The sequence below is a fragment of the Mustela nigripes genome, chromosome 4, assembly GCF_022355385.1.
Source record: "Mustela nigripes isolate SB6536 chromosome 4, MUSNIG.SB6536, whole genome shotgun sequence".
NCBI classification, from domain to species: Eukaryota; Metazoa; Chordata; class Mammalia; order Carnivora; family Mustelidae; genus Mustela; species Mustela nigripes.
Window position 1 is genome coordinate 52,784,440 of NC_081560.1, and position 17,431 is coordinate 52,801,870.

Below are 17,431 nucleotides of genomic sequence, written 5' to 3' on the forward strand. Positions count from 1 at the left end.
TTGAGAGAGAGACATACAGAACACAAAAGCGGAGTGGGAAGGCCAGAGGGAGAAGCAGACTCTGAGCAAGGAGCCCTATACGGGACTTGATCCCAGGACTCTGGGATCATGACCTGAGCTGAAGGCAGATGCTCCACCGACTGAGCCGCCCATGTGACCGAATATCCCACATTAAATTAACCACATTAGTATACATATAGGTTTTGAAAAATATGACCAAGGTTAGACACGATCTATTCTGTTGAGAAAGCATGTTTTTGTATATACGGACTCATGAACCTCTTGAAAAAAGCTTACCCCCTACCTTCCAACCCTCTGTAAGCAATTCATAGCCCGAGGTCTAAGAACCTTCAGTTTAGAGTCCGGGCCAAGTAGACATGACAGGTGAGAACAGCAGTTGCACTCATGGCTGGACCACTTCACATAGAGCCTTTTGAATTTTTTTTTTTTTTTAATACTTGATATCAATTTTAAACGTATCTAATTATTTTTCATTTTTAAAAAATAAAAACTGATTGAATAAAGCTTTGGGTCTGAACATGAGCTGGCTCCTGCGATTCTTTTTAGCTACCACCCAAGTCTCTGTGTAAGACCTGTCATTGCTCTCAGTGCTCTACGTGGTCTCCATGGATAGAGATTGAAAAAAGCATTGGGAGATGTACGTTAATGAGGTTCATGGAAAAGAACCATCTATCCAAGTTAGAACAGATTTAGGGTTCGGTGGGAGTTGAATGGGGAGAGAGCATGTGCTGTGCTATTTCAGAGTCCCCGTGGTTGGGCCAGAACTTCCTGTCCTTCACAATATAAAGACTGATTAGTGCCCGGGGTCTAAAGACAGTGCCAATGTGATTGCCTAGGATGAGTCGTTTTCCTTTGTCTGGTAGTAAATTGAGGAGTGGTCCCCATGTGCTACATGAGAATTACTTTCAAAACTTTGAGATGTTTTCTTTTCCTTTTGCACTCTAGAAAAAAATCATACTGGTTTCTGAGACTTCAAGTAAGTCTCTAAATACCGTCACCCCATTTACATTTAAGATTAGGGTTCTTTCTGTCTGCAGTACCATGAATGAATTGCTAAAAGTGTAACTAGAGACAGAAGGAGACCAGAAACCGGAGCTGAAATCATGTTTAGTGTTATGTTGTAGCAGTCACTTAGCCTGGTAGCTGATCACCTCTGTATCCCAGTGTTCCTGCCTCATAGTGCAGCTGCAGTTAGATCTACATGTACTCAAACGGTTTCTGGATCCGCTACAACACTGAAAATACCCTGGGAGGTAGAACTGGGTGTTGAGATCGCTCCCTTCCATCTATCCCTTTTCTTCCTCCTTGCTCTCCCCTGAGTCCTGTAAGCTTTAGGTATGGTAGCTGCATTCTTGCAGCCCTGGCCAGCAAGTCAGGAGAGGAGTGCAGTGCAGGGGCCCCTAACCTCATGTTGTCTGCTTTGGTGATATTAATCATAGTGTTGCTCTCTGTTCCTAATGGGGCTTTCCCTCATGCAGATGGGTTGTTGAAGGAGATTTGAAACACAACTTAAGAAAGTTGGGGGTGAAGAAGGGGATCCCGAGCACTTGAAACATAGCTTGCTGGCTGGGGTGGGGAGCTCCAATGAGCTGTTATTGTCATGGCAGTGTTCTGGTGATATGTTTCAGTGTGTGGACTCAGCTCTGCTCCCCAAGACAGAGTGAGCCCTTCCCAGTGAGAAGCTAGAGCTGGTGGACTGGGGCTTTGTAGTCACCAGGGTCATCTGGGCCCCATTCAGCCACACTGCGTAAGAATCTACACAGTAACCGAATCCCCCAGGTGCTCCTAAACACAATTTTGAGGAGCCCCAGTCTAGGACACTTCTTCTCCATCGCCTGTGAGCAAGGCAAACATACTCACCCATCAGGCCATCTTTTGCAGTTTGGTTTGTTTAGTAAATGTTTGGTTGTGTCCTGTTCTGGGTGGTCAGACGCTGAGAGCAGGTTGAGGACTGACTGGATTGTTCTTAGAATAGGGATTATGATGATACAGTGTTTTAATCCATAGGATAAAAGTGTTTTACAGGCTCAAAGATGCTGGCTAATTGACAGAGGTGTTGAGGAATTAATTAACACTTTGAGCCTTTAACATGAAAGGTGTCTTATAGAATTAGAAGTTAATATTGACTGTTTTGTCTGATTGCCTAGTTTATTGTGATCTGTTTTCTCCCTTTTCAAGAAACATCCATTTATTTGACAGCTAATCTTTCTAATGTCTTAACACTAACCTGCAACTAAATGTGTCTGGTATTGCCCTAATTGCCTTAGAGTATCTTTCAAATAGTGACACTCCCCCCTGCCCCCCAAAAAAGGATGCTTTACCTAAAGCTGGAATATTTGTTCATATACCTCAGCAGAGGGGTGCCTGGCTGGCCCAGTCCGTAAAGCTTACGGCTCTTGATCTTGGGGTTGTGAGTTCAAGCCCCACGCTGGGCATTAAAAACAAAAGCAAACAGACCCAAAACCACAAAACAAATATCTCAGCACAGAAGTTTATTTTTCCTTTTACCCCTGAAAATGTAGGGCCTCATGGCATTTCTTGACATTGTTGGTTACTATGTGATTTCTAGGTATTGATGGCTATGGCCAGTCACAAAAAAATAAGCAGTATTTTTTCTGTTTTAGGAATAAAATAAATGTTGATGTGTTTTGGTCCTTAAATACCAAATACTGAATAAAGACAACCATTTACACGATGCATCTTTGAAAAAAATAAATGGTGACATTTTCATAAGGGAGAATGATTTTCAGTGAAATTTCTGCAAATGAAAACTGTATTTCAGCAAGTTGTCTTCTTTTGGGTTTTCAGCTGAGGCTGATAAAGATGAAAAAGTAGGCATGAAAATACTGCTTGTAATGCCCAGATTGGGGCGTGCTTCGAATATAGCTGTGTATTTTAAGACAGATTACAGGGGATATTTTTGTATGTGTGGTTAGTGGAATCCATCAGACACATCTGGGTTTGTAGGTTTATGAGTTTACGACTTAGGCTGCTTAGCTAGATTGCTTAGATGATATTAAAAAGAATGGTTGTGGTGGTGCCTGGGTGGCTCAGTGGGTTAAGCCTTTGCCTTCGGCTCAGGTTATGATCTCAGTGTCCTGGGATCGAGCCCCGCATTGGGCTCTCTGCTCCCCCCGACCCCTGCCCCGCCACCTGCCTCTCTGCCTACTTGTGATCTCTCTCTCTCTGCCAAATAAATAAATAAAATATACTTTTTTTAAATAATGGTCATATTTATTGTTCTTTGAGACAAATTTTAAGATTTAATGTGTTTGGAGAGTAGCAAACAAAATTTTTTACCGCTCACTGTGGTCCTGACTTTGTGTAATCTTCTTGGAGTTACTTTGTTCTCAAAAAGGCTAGATAAAAATCTATAAAGAGTTGAACAAAAGTTTATCACCATCACCTTGAGGTAATTGTCTTACCAAGAAGAAGCATTATCTTTATATAAAGGATCACTACATTTATTCCTTCATTTGTTCAACTACATGTTTTGAGAATTTGCTTTGTGCCTGGAATGTTCTCACTGTTGAGGTTTAGCAGTGAGTTATGTCTGTAGTCCCTGATATCCTGAAAATGATTCTGAAGTGACGGAAGCCAATATTACTCTTTCAGAAAGATGTACAATTACTACATGGTAGGTGATTTGAAGTAAAAGCACAAGAAGGTGTGATTCTAAGTTTTCTTACGGAAATGATAGTTGAGCTGAAATTGGAAAGATGAGTAAGAGTTGCCTGTTCATTTATTATTGAGTCCCTTGGAAAGGATAATATTAAATATCAATTCTTGGGCAAATGAGTGGCAATATTGTCTTACTATGGAAGGTTTTCCTTTTGTTCTAGGAGGAGCTGTGTTGGGTCAGAGCTGGTAGACTGGCTTCTGGAACACTGTCCTTTTGTCCAGTGCAGATCTATGGCCATAGGGGTCTGGCAGCTCCTACTGGATATGGGAATTATGTTATCAGGTCAGTATTTCATGTTTTGTGAAGCATAGAAGTGTTAATTTTATTAAGCTACCAGAAGAAAATTTACCTGATTTTCTAGAGGCTGTTACAATCTGGATGGAAATTGTTTCCACAGGTAAATATTTGCGTTCTCTCACATTTTATAAACAAAAATGACCAGTCATCTTTTGGTTGTTAATTCTCACACCTTTTGTAAAAATAAGTAGGTACTTGCTGATTCATAGACTACTATGTCTAAGCGTCTTTCCCTTACCTTCTCCTCTACTCAGAAGTCTGCTCACAAAAAATTTTTTTTTATCAGTGACATCTTTAGTTGCTCTAAATGTCTAATTTATCTAGCTGTACTTAAAATAATTATCAGAAACTGATTTTATGAGTGGAATGTTATGCCTTTTTAATTGACTAATCATGAACAATTAGAGATATGACCTATGAAAATTAGCTGTTTAAATAGAACGCAGAATTGATGTTAACTAGCAACTAAAATAGATGGCAGATATGCTTTTCTTAGTTGAGCCCAGGGAATTAAAGGATTAGAAGTTAAGCAATTCAGAGTCTTAATTTAGCTTCATCATGCAGGTGCTAGTTGGTCACTCGGAAGTTCCTTTGTCCCCATAGATAATAAATATTGAGGGTCAGAGAACATAATAAGGTTCGGAAAGGCTTATCCAAGTCCCAGTGTAGTACAGATGGGGATGTGGCTATAATTTCAGTGAGTCGTTAATACCCAGCACCTGATACTATGATTTAGAAAAGTGGTAACTACCTTTGAGGGATGTTACCAGCTTGCTCATTGAGTCTCATGTTTTGGTGAGCAAAAAAATTTGTGTCAGTATTTTTTTTAGGTTTAGTCTCCAATTCTTGATCCCTTTTAAAACAGCCTTGGTGGCACTGACATGTTGAGCTAGATAATTCTGTTGTAGGAGCCTGCCCTGTACATTATAGGCTGTTCATCAGTGTCACTTTCTGTACCCACCAGATGCCTGTAGCACCCTCTGGTAGTGAAAACCAAAAATGTCTCCACACATTGCTGAATGTCCCTTAGGTGTCACAGTTGCTCTTGATTGAGAGCCACGGCTTGGAAACTTGGGATAGTTTTGTATTTGTATACCACTCTAGTAATTAAATCTGTTTGTTTGCTTTGAGACACACAGAAATTCTCCCCACTTTTTGAATCGTTACTGATTTCACCTGTCTGTGGAGCTGAAGAATCGTAAAACCCATATGAATATGCTGGCTAAAGCCTCAAGTAATAAAAATAGATTGGTCAGTAAGTCCCTTTTAATTCAGTGGGATTGTGAGCATGAATGGACTTAGACGATGTAATTATAGTCCTATGCCTTGATTCTCCCTAATAATTAGCAGGGCTTTTAATTTATTATTTGGTTTATGACTCTCTAAATAATAGACTTTTAAAAACAGATCTTTCCCTTTTTTGTTTCCAACAGTGGACCAGAATTTATACTTTCAAGATACCTATGTTTTCTACCAGTTTTCTTCTGATGAATGTAGCTACTTGTACTGTGAATTTGAAAGGGAAGAAGAATGGCAGAATGGTGTCAAGCTTTTACTGCAACTTGTACCTCTCATTCCGGCTAGAGCTGGCATCTGTGAACTGTAAGTAGATGCTCTTTTGTTCTGATATAAAATTATTCTCAACTTAGAGAACACTTACTGTTTCTGGGACTGTGCTCTGCTGTTTAAGGTCACCATCTCCTTTAAGAGATAGCTGTCCCGTTCCCATTTCTCAGATGCAAGTTCAGAAAGGTAAAAGAAATGACTGGAGAAAGGTAAAGGAAATGACTGGAAATTAAATCCAGCTAAAAAAATGACTGAAGTGGTATTCGAATCCCAGAAGCGGATGCCTGGCCAGCTGTGCTATTCTCTATCTACTTTAATCATCACTGTATGAGCAGTAATCTAAATTAGAGGTAAAGATGATTTGGCTTAGGTTGAAATAAAATAATAACTGACATATTATCTGCTCTCCACATCGTGACTTTCCTAAGAAAGAGAGCTTTCAGTGAACAGACCTTTCTGAAAATAAGTGAGAAGCAACATTTGGCAAATTAAAACACGTGAATCACAATCACATGAAGATAGTGAATCACTATATGAATAAAATGAATTAAAATTCATTAGAGAAGCCTTGGGCACAGAGCTTGAGTCATGATATGGTGCTGTTGACACGTCTTTGTCTTTCCACGGAATTCATGATAAGCTTATTTTGGAATAGTAAATTTCAGGTTAAAACTTTCCATCAATAATTTTTCCATATTCGGTTTTCCAAATATGTTCCCATACTGTTGACTCTCAGGTCTGTGAGATCAGCAGGGCAAGTGGTGTCATTTTTATCTCATGGGTAGGAAAGTGGGTTCCAGGGGAAACACCTACAATCATCACAAAGATCAGTTACTCTTAAAAACAAAACAAAACAAAAACCACAAAACTGGATAGTTAATCCAGGCTTTTAGAAAAGAAATAAGTGTTAGGATAGTAATGAGACACCGTGCTAATAGGTTGACTGTAGAAACCTATCTTATGTCAGGAACTATGCTAACTGCTTTGTATTATTTCATCTTCAGTTGAATTCTAGAAGTTAGGACTATTGTCACTATTTTTAAGTGAGGAAAGTTAGGCACAGAGGTCAGTTGGCCTGTCCAAGGTCACACGAGTGGTGAGTGGAATGTTAGGGTTTGCATCCATGCCCATGTGATCTAATACCCACTCTTCTAACTCCTGCCAGAGTGTGTTTGTTCCAGGAGTTATAGGGGTCATTCCAATTTCCCCTTCTAAGACACTATAAACAGAAGCTATAAAAATGTTAGACTCTGAAATGGTTATGACTTGACCAGCACCACTGCACATAGAGGACCTTGGAATGGTAAGGCAAAATTCAAATGTAATTCTTCATTCAACTGTCTAAGCACAGAAGATGTTCTTCAGTGTAAGATGCTTTTAACAGAGGTCAGAATTTCCTGAGAAAAGTCAAGAAGCGTTTTAATAAACTTTAATAAGCTTTCCGAGGAGCGTGTGCTTTGGAAGCTAGAGATGAGATGACTGTGACTCGCTTTGATGCCGTGGGACTGGCCTTCTCTAGCAGCTCTCCTTCAGTTCCCATCCTGCACGCAAGAAGGAGGAGGGGCCAGCCCCCTGGGTGCACGCGGGTCACCAGGGGCGTGAGGGCAGCTGAAATGAGCTTGCAGGCAGTCCTCATGATTTCGCTCCACTGCTTTCTCCCTGACTCGGGCAGCAGATTGGAATGCTACTGGGGGAGATGACCTTGTTACAGGGAAACCCGAGTCCCCTCTAGAATCTAAAAATTACTTTCAAAATTCAGTTCCTAATATTAGTTCCAGATTACCTGCAGTCATTTGTCACACGTATCACTGAGCACCAGCGTCACACCTCTGGAGTTGAGAATCACTCGTGCCTTGTTTATTGGCAGGTTTTTTATTGGTGGTGGTGTGAACATGCACATTGGCAGTGGTCATTCCTCTGGGGCAGTTGTCACTGGGGAGCTATAGATCCATCTGTTCCTTCTTATAACTACTAACTATAAACAGGTAAAGTTAATGAACCACAGTGAGTCTCTAATGGCAGGAGATAGGTGTATACACATGTATAACATATGTGTATATAATACACAAATATATAGTTTTTTTTCTATGCTACAGTTAAGCAAACCTCTAAGCTAGGGTAAAATTTTTGGCTAAATTTTGGAAAGCCAAGGTTGAGGTTATCCAGACTTGGAAGAAATTATGGTCAGAGAAAAGGTGCCTAGGGACACTGTCCTCTTCCAGCTGTGATGGCGCAGCCTTCCTGCGGCTTGATGCATGTGATTCCCGTCGTAACTTCTGCTCTCATCTGGTGATCCCCATTCATTCTAACCCCCATCTCACCCCGCTTATTCCCTCCTGCTCCTGCGGTGCTCTGCTCCTTCTAGGACCCCTTTCCTTATCTAGTCAAATTCTACCCACCCCTCAAGGGGGAGCCCAAGTCCTACTTTGACTACAAAACTTACACAACGTCTCCAGTTCCTGTCTGTTCGACTTTCAGAAACTAATGGCGCTTGTTGTTTGCTTCTGAAAATTTTCCATTCTTCTGTGTCATTAGTCTTGTGTTACCCATTCTGCTCTCTTAATCCGTTTTTATCCATTCTACTGAAATGGCCTCTCAGGTCCTCTTGATTCATTAACTTGCATCATCCATTCACGAGCTGAAAATCCTGTCCTGTGGTCCTTTTGATATTGGAAGGCTATTAAGGTCTGTATATGTGGTTCTGCATTAGGTCCCTTTAATTTGTTGTCTTCTAAATCTCTGCAAAATTATGGGAGGAAACCACTTAACGTCTCTATGTAAACACAATTCTGTACAAATGTATCCTTTTAAAGTGGATTTTTTTTTTTTCATTTAGGAAAGAAAGCTTAAAGGAGGATGGCAAATGGGTCTATTGCAGGTTTCTGGGCTAATTTGAGGGGGGAAAATCCCGTTCTATACCAAATTCTATACCAAATAACTTTTACATCCAAACTGAGTAGATAATTTCAACGGAGTGTTGAGAGTACTGTCTCTGGGAGAAAAAAATAGCAGTCATGGTATTTTATTCAAACTGAAAGCCAAATCAAGTCCTCCAGAATGGACTTTTTTCTAGCTCTTTTTTAAATTGTTGTTTTTTTTGTTGTTTGTTTTTGTTTTAAATTTTGTGGTGGGTGGGGTGGGGGGGTGGTGTTGTTTAGAAATGCTGAAGTAAGAGCACAGGGAAAGACAGCCTAATCTTACCTTCAGGACTAGTGAGAAATTGGAGGACTTACTCTGTGAGGAAGCTTGGCTGTTTCACTTTAACCACCCTTACAGCAGCTGCCTGCTTACCAGGGAGCAGTAGGGCTCTGGAGGACTGAGTCTATGAACCTCAAATACACGAAACTGTATTCTCCAATTACAGGGCAGTTTCCATTTAAGCTGTTATTTAAGGAGTTCTAGAGGATTGCTCAAAGATAACTCATGTTACACCTAGACATGTAAAGAAAAATGTCATGTCTTCATTTTTCCTCTCAGCAATCTATTATTTATTGTCCACGTGAACCTCCATCTTGCTAGGTAGCCAGAAAGAAGGGACAGAAGCCCATAATTGTAGTTTAATCCAGTTAAGTTATTCTAATAAGGTAAAAGGCTGTGGAGCATATTGCGGTAGAAAGGTTCAGTCTGTGCCCACTCCCTGTTCCTCAGGAAGACAGTCTCTGGTATGTGGTGAGTGGTATTGATCTCTTAAGCCTGGTAGAGAAGGCTCTCCTGTCAGGGTGGACCCTTTCCCATCCCCACTGATTTTGCCTAGTGGATGGGCAGTCCCTTTTCTAATGATCCCTGAGGTATAACTGGGGTGTTCTGTTGTCATCTGCTGTGGAGCCTGAGGCTGGTACAAGTTGGGTTTGTCCATCCTGGCCGGACCAGTGTCTGTTCTTCCTGCCTGGCTGGTGGGACTTCCTGTGTGCCTGCTGGTGTTGCGGGTGCTCCTAAGGGTCTGGCTGTGATTTCCACAGAGAGTACATTCAGCCCTATGACCTCTGTTCAAACAGCTCCCTCTCATGGCATCCCAGCCTGTCTTCCTGATTCTAACTATTGAAAAAACAAAAACATGTTTATTGTTGTTATTCTTATTTAGCCGGGTGCTTAGTTAAATGGTATCTTAACCTCAGTCCAGCAGGTTAATGTGAGTTTATTAGCGGGTCCCCTGAGTGGCTCAGTCAGTTGAATGTCTGACTCTTGATTTCAGCCCAGGTCACGATCTCAGGGTTGTGAGATGGAGCCCTGAGTTGCGCTCTGCCCTGGGCGAGGATCCCACTTGGGATTCTCTCTCTCCCTGCCCCTCCCCTCTACCCCTGACCCTCAAACCCCTTTCCCTCTCTTAAAAAAAAAAAAGAAAAAGATGACTTTCATAGCATTCATTATTCCATGCTCTAGGCAGAGACGCAAAAGGATACTTGAGGTAGATGGCACAGGGTGCCAGGCCTGCAGCTTGGAAGAGCGGCGGCATGTCTGGGCAGCATGAGGTAGGTCGCCACAGCTGCCGCAGGGAGTCACAGCGAGAGGAACTCAGGTTTTGAGAAGAGTGGGGAGCACGTCTCAGATGGAGCCCCCGTAGGGAACACAAGCATTATCTTTACATTGAAGAAAGAAAATGACCTACCTGTGTGTCGTCGGTTCTGAAAGAAGTAAAATACAGTTTGTTACTTGAATTCACAGTAACGTTTTTGTCGTATGTTTGCTTAATCAACATGGACAGAGTTCATGGTTCTGTGATCCATTTCTACATAAAAGGTGTCTCCCTACTTAAAAAATGGGGAAGAATTGGCTTTGTCACTTGACCTAAACTGGCCTGGAAGTGACAAGAGTAATAAAATCAATCGTAGCAGTAATGATGAACACTTCTTAAAATAGTTTGAAGTTCCAGATGAAGGAGCTGTGGCAAGGCGGGCTGCAGTGATGTGAAATGAAGGCAGAAGGTGAACTTGGAAGTGACCTCTGTGGCAGTGGTTCTCAACCATGACCCTTTCAAAAAGAAGGAGGCGTAATATGAGATCTGTTGAATTAGGCATGGGATGGAGAGCTCAGACAATCATATTCGTACTTAATATTAAGTTCTAAAGGTGAGGCTGATATATACCAAAGTTGAAGTCTACAGTTCTGTAAAGTCAGCCATACGGAAAGTGCTGGTTTAAGAGGTAGGAACCGTGAATGTTAACTAAATCAAAGTTGTAAACTACTATGTAAAGAAGTCAGATTAATGCCATTATGATGAAGATTTTATCAAGCATGGTACTTACCGCCACTTGGCTGACACTCCTGAAATTCCATGCATTTAGCTTTATAAACAATTATTATTTGGAAGGGAGTCTGGAGTCCTTAGATAACTGAATTTGCTCCTCTTAGCTTTAGATAAAGAAAAGGGGCAGGGAGAAGGTCTGGGAAAAGGCAACGACTTGTCACCAGTACTCTTCCTCATCAGACTTTCACTGACCATGAGGTTTGTATGAAGTACAAGTTTGTGCCCTGTGGGAATGCAACTCTATGTGAGTAATATAAGACCCTTTAAGAGGCCAGCATGATTAGGACAAAGTTCAGAAAGAGAAAGTGAATGTGAAAACCAGGAACTTTCTCAACAAATTTTAGTAGTAGATGGAATCCATCAATATATACAAGTGATAATACATCATGAAAATCTGGAGTTTATCCCAGGAAAAAAGGGTTTTCAAAGTTTAAAAATCAACCAGTATAATTCATCAGATTTAGTCTAACAGGAAAAACTGTATGATAAACTCCATAGATATGGAGAAAGCATTTGAAAAAAATTCAGTATCCATCCGGGATAAAAAGTCTTGGAAAACTAAGAATATAAGGAAACTTCTTCAATCTGATAAACCTTACATAAAACCTGTGGCTTAATTTAATAGTGAAAGACTGACTACATTCCCACGAAGGGAATGAGGCTAATACATATCCTTTTTTTTTTTTTTTTTAAGATTTTATTTATTTTATTTTATTTGACAGACAGAGATCACAAGTAGGCAGAGCAGCAGGCAGAGAGAGAGGAGGAAACAGGCTCCATGCTGAGCAGAGAGCCCGATGCGGGGCTCAATCCCAGGACCCTGGGATCATGACCTGAGCTGAAGGCAGAGGCTTTAACCCACTGAGCCACCCAGGCGCCCCAATACATATCCTTTTAATCACTTCTCTTCAACACTAGTCAGTGCAATAAGGCAAGATAAAGAAGTAAAAGATATACAGACCAGAAGAAACAATATAGCCACCTCTTTCTGCAGAGGACCCAATTATATAAATAGAAAATCCCAAGGCATCTACAAAAAACCTACTAGAAGTAATAAGCTGGTTTAGCAGGGTCATAAGATACAAGGTCAGTATACAGAAATCAACTGTGTTTCTATTTACTAGCACAAAAAACACTCTGAAGTACTTAGGTACAAACCTAAAAAGTGTGCAAGAGCTGTATGTCAAACACTTCATGAGTAATAAAAAAAAATCAAGACTTAAATAAGAGACCTCTCCATGTTCATGTAATGGAAGACTCCGAATTATTAAGACCTAATTGTCCCCAGACTGATTTATCTTTTCAATGGCAATCATCTCCTTGTCTGTTGGCCTCACCATACCTGCGTAATAATAAAACCTACTTTTGGAAACACTGACCTCTGAACAGGGAGTGTCCTGGTGCTCAGCCCTCAGACTTCTTCTTCTTCTTTTTTTTTTTTTTTTTTAAGATTTTATTTGTTTATTTGACAGAGAGAGAGATCACAAGTAGGCAAAGGGGCAGTCAGAGAGAGAGGGAGAAGCAGGCTCTCTGCTGAGGAGAGAGCCCAATGCAGGGAGAAAGATGCGGGGCTCTATAACAGGGCGATGAGATCATGACCCGAGCTGAAGGCAGAGGCTTAACCCACTGAGCCACCCAGGCGCCCCAGTCCTCAGACTTTTTTGTTTGCTCTTAACTCTGGCTATGTCCTCACCCAGTTCTTTATTTAATATCCTCCCCACAGTGGTGATTTCTAAAATTCAGACCCCTGTCTGCCCTTGGCACCCTACCTACACTAATGCTGCCACCACCCTCCACCCTGTTACCTCCTCTCCTTTGTTGTCCTTATCCTGCCTAACTTTGCCTTGTCTGCCTGACATGTTTAAGCAAGGTAAGAATCCATTGGCATTCTTGATTTCTGAATTGGTGCCGGATTAACATCTTCTAAGTGGGAGATCAGCTTCAAGTCCACCATTCCTATGTCCCAAAACTACCTTTTATATTCCTGACTTTTCTTAATTAGATTCTCATTTTATGCTCTTTGGGGAATAGGAAACAAATACTGGATAAGTAAACATTTTTTGAGTATTTCTCAAAAAAAGATTCATGATGGAACTGGGCACAAGTTTTGTATTAGGACCATAGGTGAAGAAAATTGCCATTTACTACTTTATATTGTATAAAAAATGCTATGAAATCAGCTGGTCTTAGTCTTTGTTATTACTCATCACCCCCTCTCCCAAGGAAACACTAAGCCCTCCAAAATTTCCATTGTTTACAGAAAAGGCTTATTCTAGCTGTGGGAACAGATTGTTTATTTTTATCAGAGTGCATAATTATTTAAGAGTATAGGAATTTTAACAAAAATTGAACTTTTAAACCTGGTTTTGCTAGTATTTGAAATGCTAGCTGTTTACTTAAATATTAACTACTAATCTTCAAATCTTCAATATAAAATGCAAAAATATCAGTAGTAACTAATGTTATTTGATTTTGGATGAATGTGTAACTAAATATCCTGGACTCAGTGAAACCTGTCACTTTCACATTTTACTGGTATTTGGTAAAAGGCTACTAGTTGTGCTTACAGAGGCCAGATCCTGTGAAAAATTAACTTCCCTTTAGAAGGTTGAACAGAAGGTTGTATTCATGATATCAGACATTGCAAGAAAAATCTAATTCTCATTTTTCTACCATCCCAGTTTTTTTTTTTTTTGTCATAAGAATTTGTATGCAAAATAGATGTGTCCAGAATATAGGTGTTAGAGAAGGGACAGTACTTGAGTGTACTTTCTTACTCTCCTGGAATCAGTGGCTGTTGGATGTGGTGGAGATTAAGTCTGTGTACCTGGAGAGCATTCTCTTGGATAGTGTCTAGGATTTGCTATCAGTGATTCCTAAGAAAGAAAAATCTCAAGTCTGCCCCAGGAAATATTTCTGCAAGAGAAAAGCCCTAAAGTTTCCTTGCCCAACAGTCAGCAAGTACGGAACAGACACTGAGTTGTCCCCGGAGAATGTGAACTGTGGCATCGTCTGCTGACCTGACATCATTTGTTCTCAGTTTGGTGGTGGGAGAGCCCTTCTTTCTGCTCACGACACATTCTTCTCTCTGGGCTGTGGGTCCTACCCCATAGCCTTTCCTTTCCTGCTTTCTCAGTATCTCTCTGTTGGCTCTTCTCTTTAACAAATGATTCCCTTAATCGTAATAACCAGAAACCAACCAACCTTTTAATTTTATATCCTCTTCTTGTTACTTCTCCATCCATTTCTAGCCCTCAGCACTAAAGAGGAACTCTCTAGCCCTATCAGATAGAGCGGTGACTGGTCTGGCCTTGGGTTAATCTCCTGCCATTTCCTACTTCCTGCTGCAATTCCAGGGCCACTCCTTACCCATCCGAACCTCACCCTGATATCACTGCTCCCAAGAAGTAGCCGTTGACAATCACAGATGAGGCTGAGTGCCTCTCACTTGGGTTGGCGGAGTATCTTAAAGGTGGATTTTGCTATGTTTTGTTTTGTTTTCATAGGTGCGTGTGCCGTGCATCTTCTGCTTGTTACAGGATCGTGTTTAAAAGATTCCTATATAGTTTGTCTTGGTTCTGGTTTTTTTCTGCACCCTAGAATTCTATCAGCCTCTAGCAGAGGTAGTCTGGGGTCCATCCTAAATATTGTATTTCCCTCTGGCCCCTCCAAACCAGACAAATAGCACAGGACAGCTCAACACCAGCCCAGCTTTGGGGGATTGGGGGTGATGGTGGGAAGTAGTGAACAGGCCTGCTTGACATCCCCCTAGAACTCTTCCCCGTTAGAATTCTGATTTGGAGGTAGGCATGTTCCCCGCCCTCCTTGGGTCCCAGTCTAGATTATCTCTGTTTAATGTGAAGATTGATGTGTTTGTGAATGCAAAAAGCACCCAGACACAAAGGGAGTCCCTGGGAGAGCAGTAATAGCATTTCACATGAAAGCTGACTGAGGCCACAACTCCTCTTGTTGGGTTTCTTCGTAATGTGCAGCTCAGTATGGTGTCAGCACAAGTATGGCTGGAAGGTGGTAGATAACCAGCTGTTTTGGCAGGTGCCCGTTATGCACAGTCTCTGCCTCTTGAACTACTCGACTCCAAATCTTTGCAATTCCAACAACCATAAATAGACATGTAACACATTTTCCTAAAGGAACAATGTTATGCATAGCGGTAGCTCTTGGCAGCCCACGTATGCTATTCAATATTGAGACTTAGATGGACAGACAACTCATGCATTTTTGAAGTATCAATATACAAATGTAAAGTGGTCTTATTTGGATATTTCCATAATAAAGTGGCTCCAGTTTTCCACCCCGAAATACCATGAAAACTTCTTCCAGTTAAAAAAGAAGTAGGGTTTTCCAACTCGAAGATGGTATTGGTTGCTTTTGAATCTTAAGGCACAAATGTTTGGCCAAAATCTGGTTGAGGAGCGTGGGTTCTGTCTCTCATATAGAAGATGTATTTTTAAGAACTTCATTGGAAAAATTTCAAACCCATTATACTAATTCTCATGAAGGAATTCTCACTGAGAGAATGCTGGGAAGCCCTACAGGGATACCAGTTAAATCCAAATTGTTAGAAATTATACTGGACCTGAACGGTATAAAATAAATTCCATTGCCCAGATAATGGCTGCCTTTACTGAGAAGGGCCTCAGTACCTCCTGAGCCCCGTTATTGGAACTCAACACTATGTGACTACAGAGCTGTCAGAGCTAAGAAATGTTCTTGGCTGGGGACTTACTGTTCTTTTCTGCTGTGGGATGAATTGTACGAATGATTGTCAAATAATTGGCTGGGTCACTATGTCTATACTAGTTATTTCTTAGAAAAAGGTGAGAAGGTGGTGGTGCTTTGTATTGCTATGACTTGAAAGATATTTTCAGCTACTACATCTCTCGTATGTGATATAAGAAAGTCATGGTTGGATGTGAATGGCAAGGTCACTGAAAGACAGAACTGCTGCAGGGAGCTGGGAGAACCATGGAACAGCTTAGGGAAAGCGTTCTTGAGTAAAAGCAGGGTCCTTCAGTTGAATTGACTGGAGGTAACAAGCCAGCACCTTCTGCATGGTAGTCTCAGTACAGAGAGTCATAGAGCACTCCTGAAAGTTTCAGGGACTCCGTTAATTTATTCAACTTCCAGCTGGAAAGTTGGGGTTGTCACTGATGAAGGAGAAAGACTGTAGAGAGGGCAGCGGTTGGCTTGATTTTGTTTTTGGTGGGGACTGGGTAGAATGATACTGTGTTCTATTTGATGGTTTAAAGGACAGAGGCAGCTTTTGCGATTCCTGTGACCTCCCATTGGCACCCTTAGATCCTGCAGACCTCTGAAAATGACTGAAGACATCTGCGCACAGTACCAGCCCTCGGGACTTTCCGTTGGAGAATTCCTGGACCTGGCTTGGGCTGTTGGGAAGCAGGGACCTTGAGAAACAGCCATAGGAATTTGTAAATCTGTCCTGCCTGCTGGGTCACAGCTTCCTGCTGGCACAAACACTCTGGGATGGGTCTTCCTTCCTGGGGTCACTGCTGGTTTCTTTCTGTCTCATGTCACTTGTCATGGCCATTACCTGCTGATGCCAGCTGGGCTTTTTCTGCTTCCCTTCTCTAACCACTGACAAACCACACAGAGCTTCTCTCTTCCTCTTCTGTTCGTTGATCCCCTTGAGTAATAATGGGAAAATAGGCAACTATTACAGTTGATTCTTTTCTTTATTCCCCCCCCTTGCCCTGTTTCATTACCTGTTTTGATCTGACATGGGAGAGCTTTGTCTTCACTGGATTGTAATGATGTGTGTTTCTATACATAAAATCAACATTTATCTTCTTTCATAAAAATAAATTTGTTGGGTAAAGAAGGTCTGGTATTTCTGGGCATTTTGGCATAGATCTGGAGAGGGGACACAGTGATTAGGTATTAGTCTTCCCTTTCTCTAAGCTCTTCCACTCTTTACCTCTTACCACCAGACCCTCTCCTAAGACCTTACTCTGCCAGGTCAGATGTGGGTACCGGCCAGCGCAGGGGGTATGGGGGCACATGAGCGGGAAAGGAAGAGTTCTGGTGAATTCTAGATCTTTCACTAGGCTGTAGATAATCTCTGAAGGTTTGAGCTCTTAGAGGAGCAGGATCAGGTCTCAGTTTTAGAAAGATAATCCTGGTATCTATAGGAGATGGGACACAAGAGGAGAACCCAGAGACAAAGAAGTTGGTTAGAAGATAGTAAAAATAATTTGTGCAAGAGAAGTAGAAGGCTTCAGTTGTCAGTGAGGTTTAACAGGGGGGAAGTGAAGGAAACAGAGGGCATGGCCACAGGGCGACCATGGAGCTGAGTTGTGAGAGGCATGATGCGGTAGGAATACAATGTAAGTTATGTTGACTTCAAGGAGCCCATAGAAAATGAGGTTCCTGGAATTGCCCCCCAGAACCCCTTTGAAGGCAGATCGTAAAGCAGGGTGAGCTCGGGGGAGATTCAGGGGCTGGAGAATGACTTGAGAGCTCTGGTCACAAGTCGTGGTGGTTGTGGTGATAAAAATGGAATGGGGACTGGGGCGCCTGGGTGGTTCAGTGGGTTAAGCTTCTGCCTTCGGCTCAGGTCATGATCCCACGGTCCTGGG

At 41.6% G+C, this 17,431-nt stretch overlaps 1 protein-coding gene across 2 annotated transcripts in view; it reads left to right on the forward strand.

Moving 5' to 3' along the window:
• RAPGEF5 (Rap guanine nucleotide exchange factor 5) overlaps positions 1-17,431 on the forward strand; it is a 220,618-nt gene that overhangs the window by 42,477 nt on the left and 160,710 nt on the right. For both annotated transcript variants that reach the window (XM_059396730.1, XM_059396731.1), the window contains exons 4-5: positions 3,864-3,985; positions 5,434-5,602. In XM_059396730.1, coding sequence (XP_059252713.1) covers positions 3,864-3,985; positions 5,434-5,602 — 291 coding nt within the window. The remainder of the gene's footprint in view (positions 1-3,863; positions 3,986-5,433; positions 5,603-17,431) is intronic.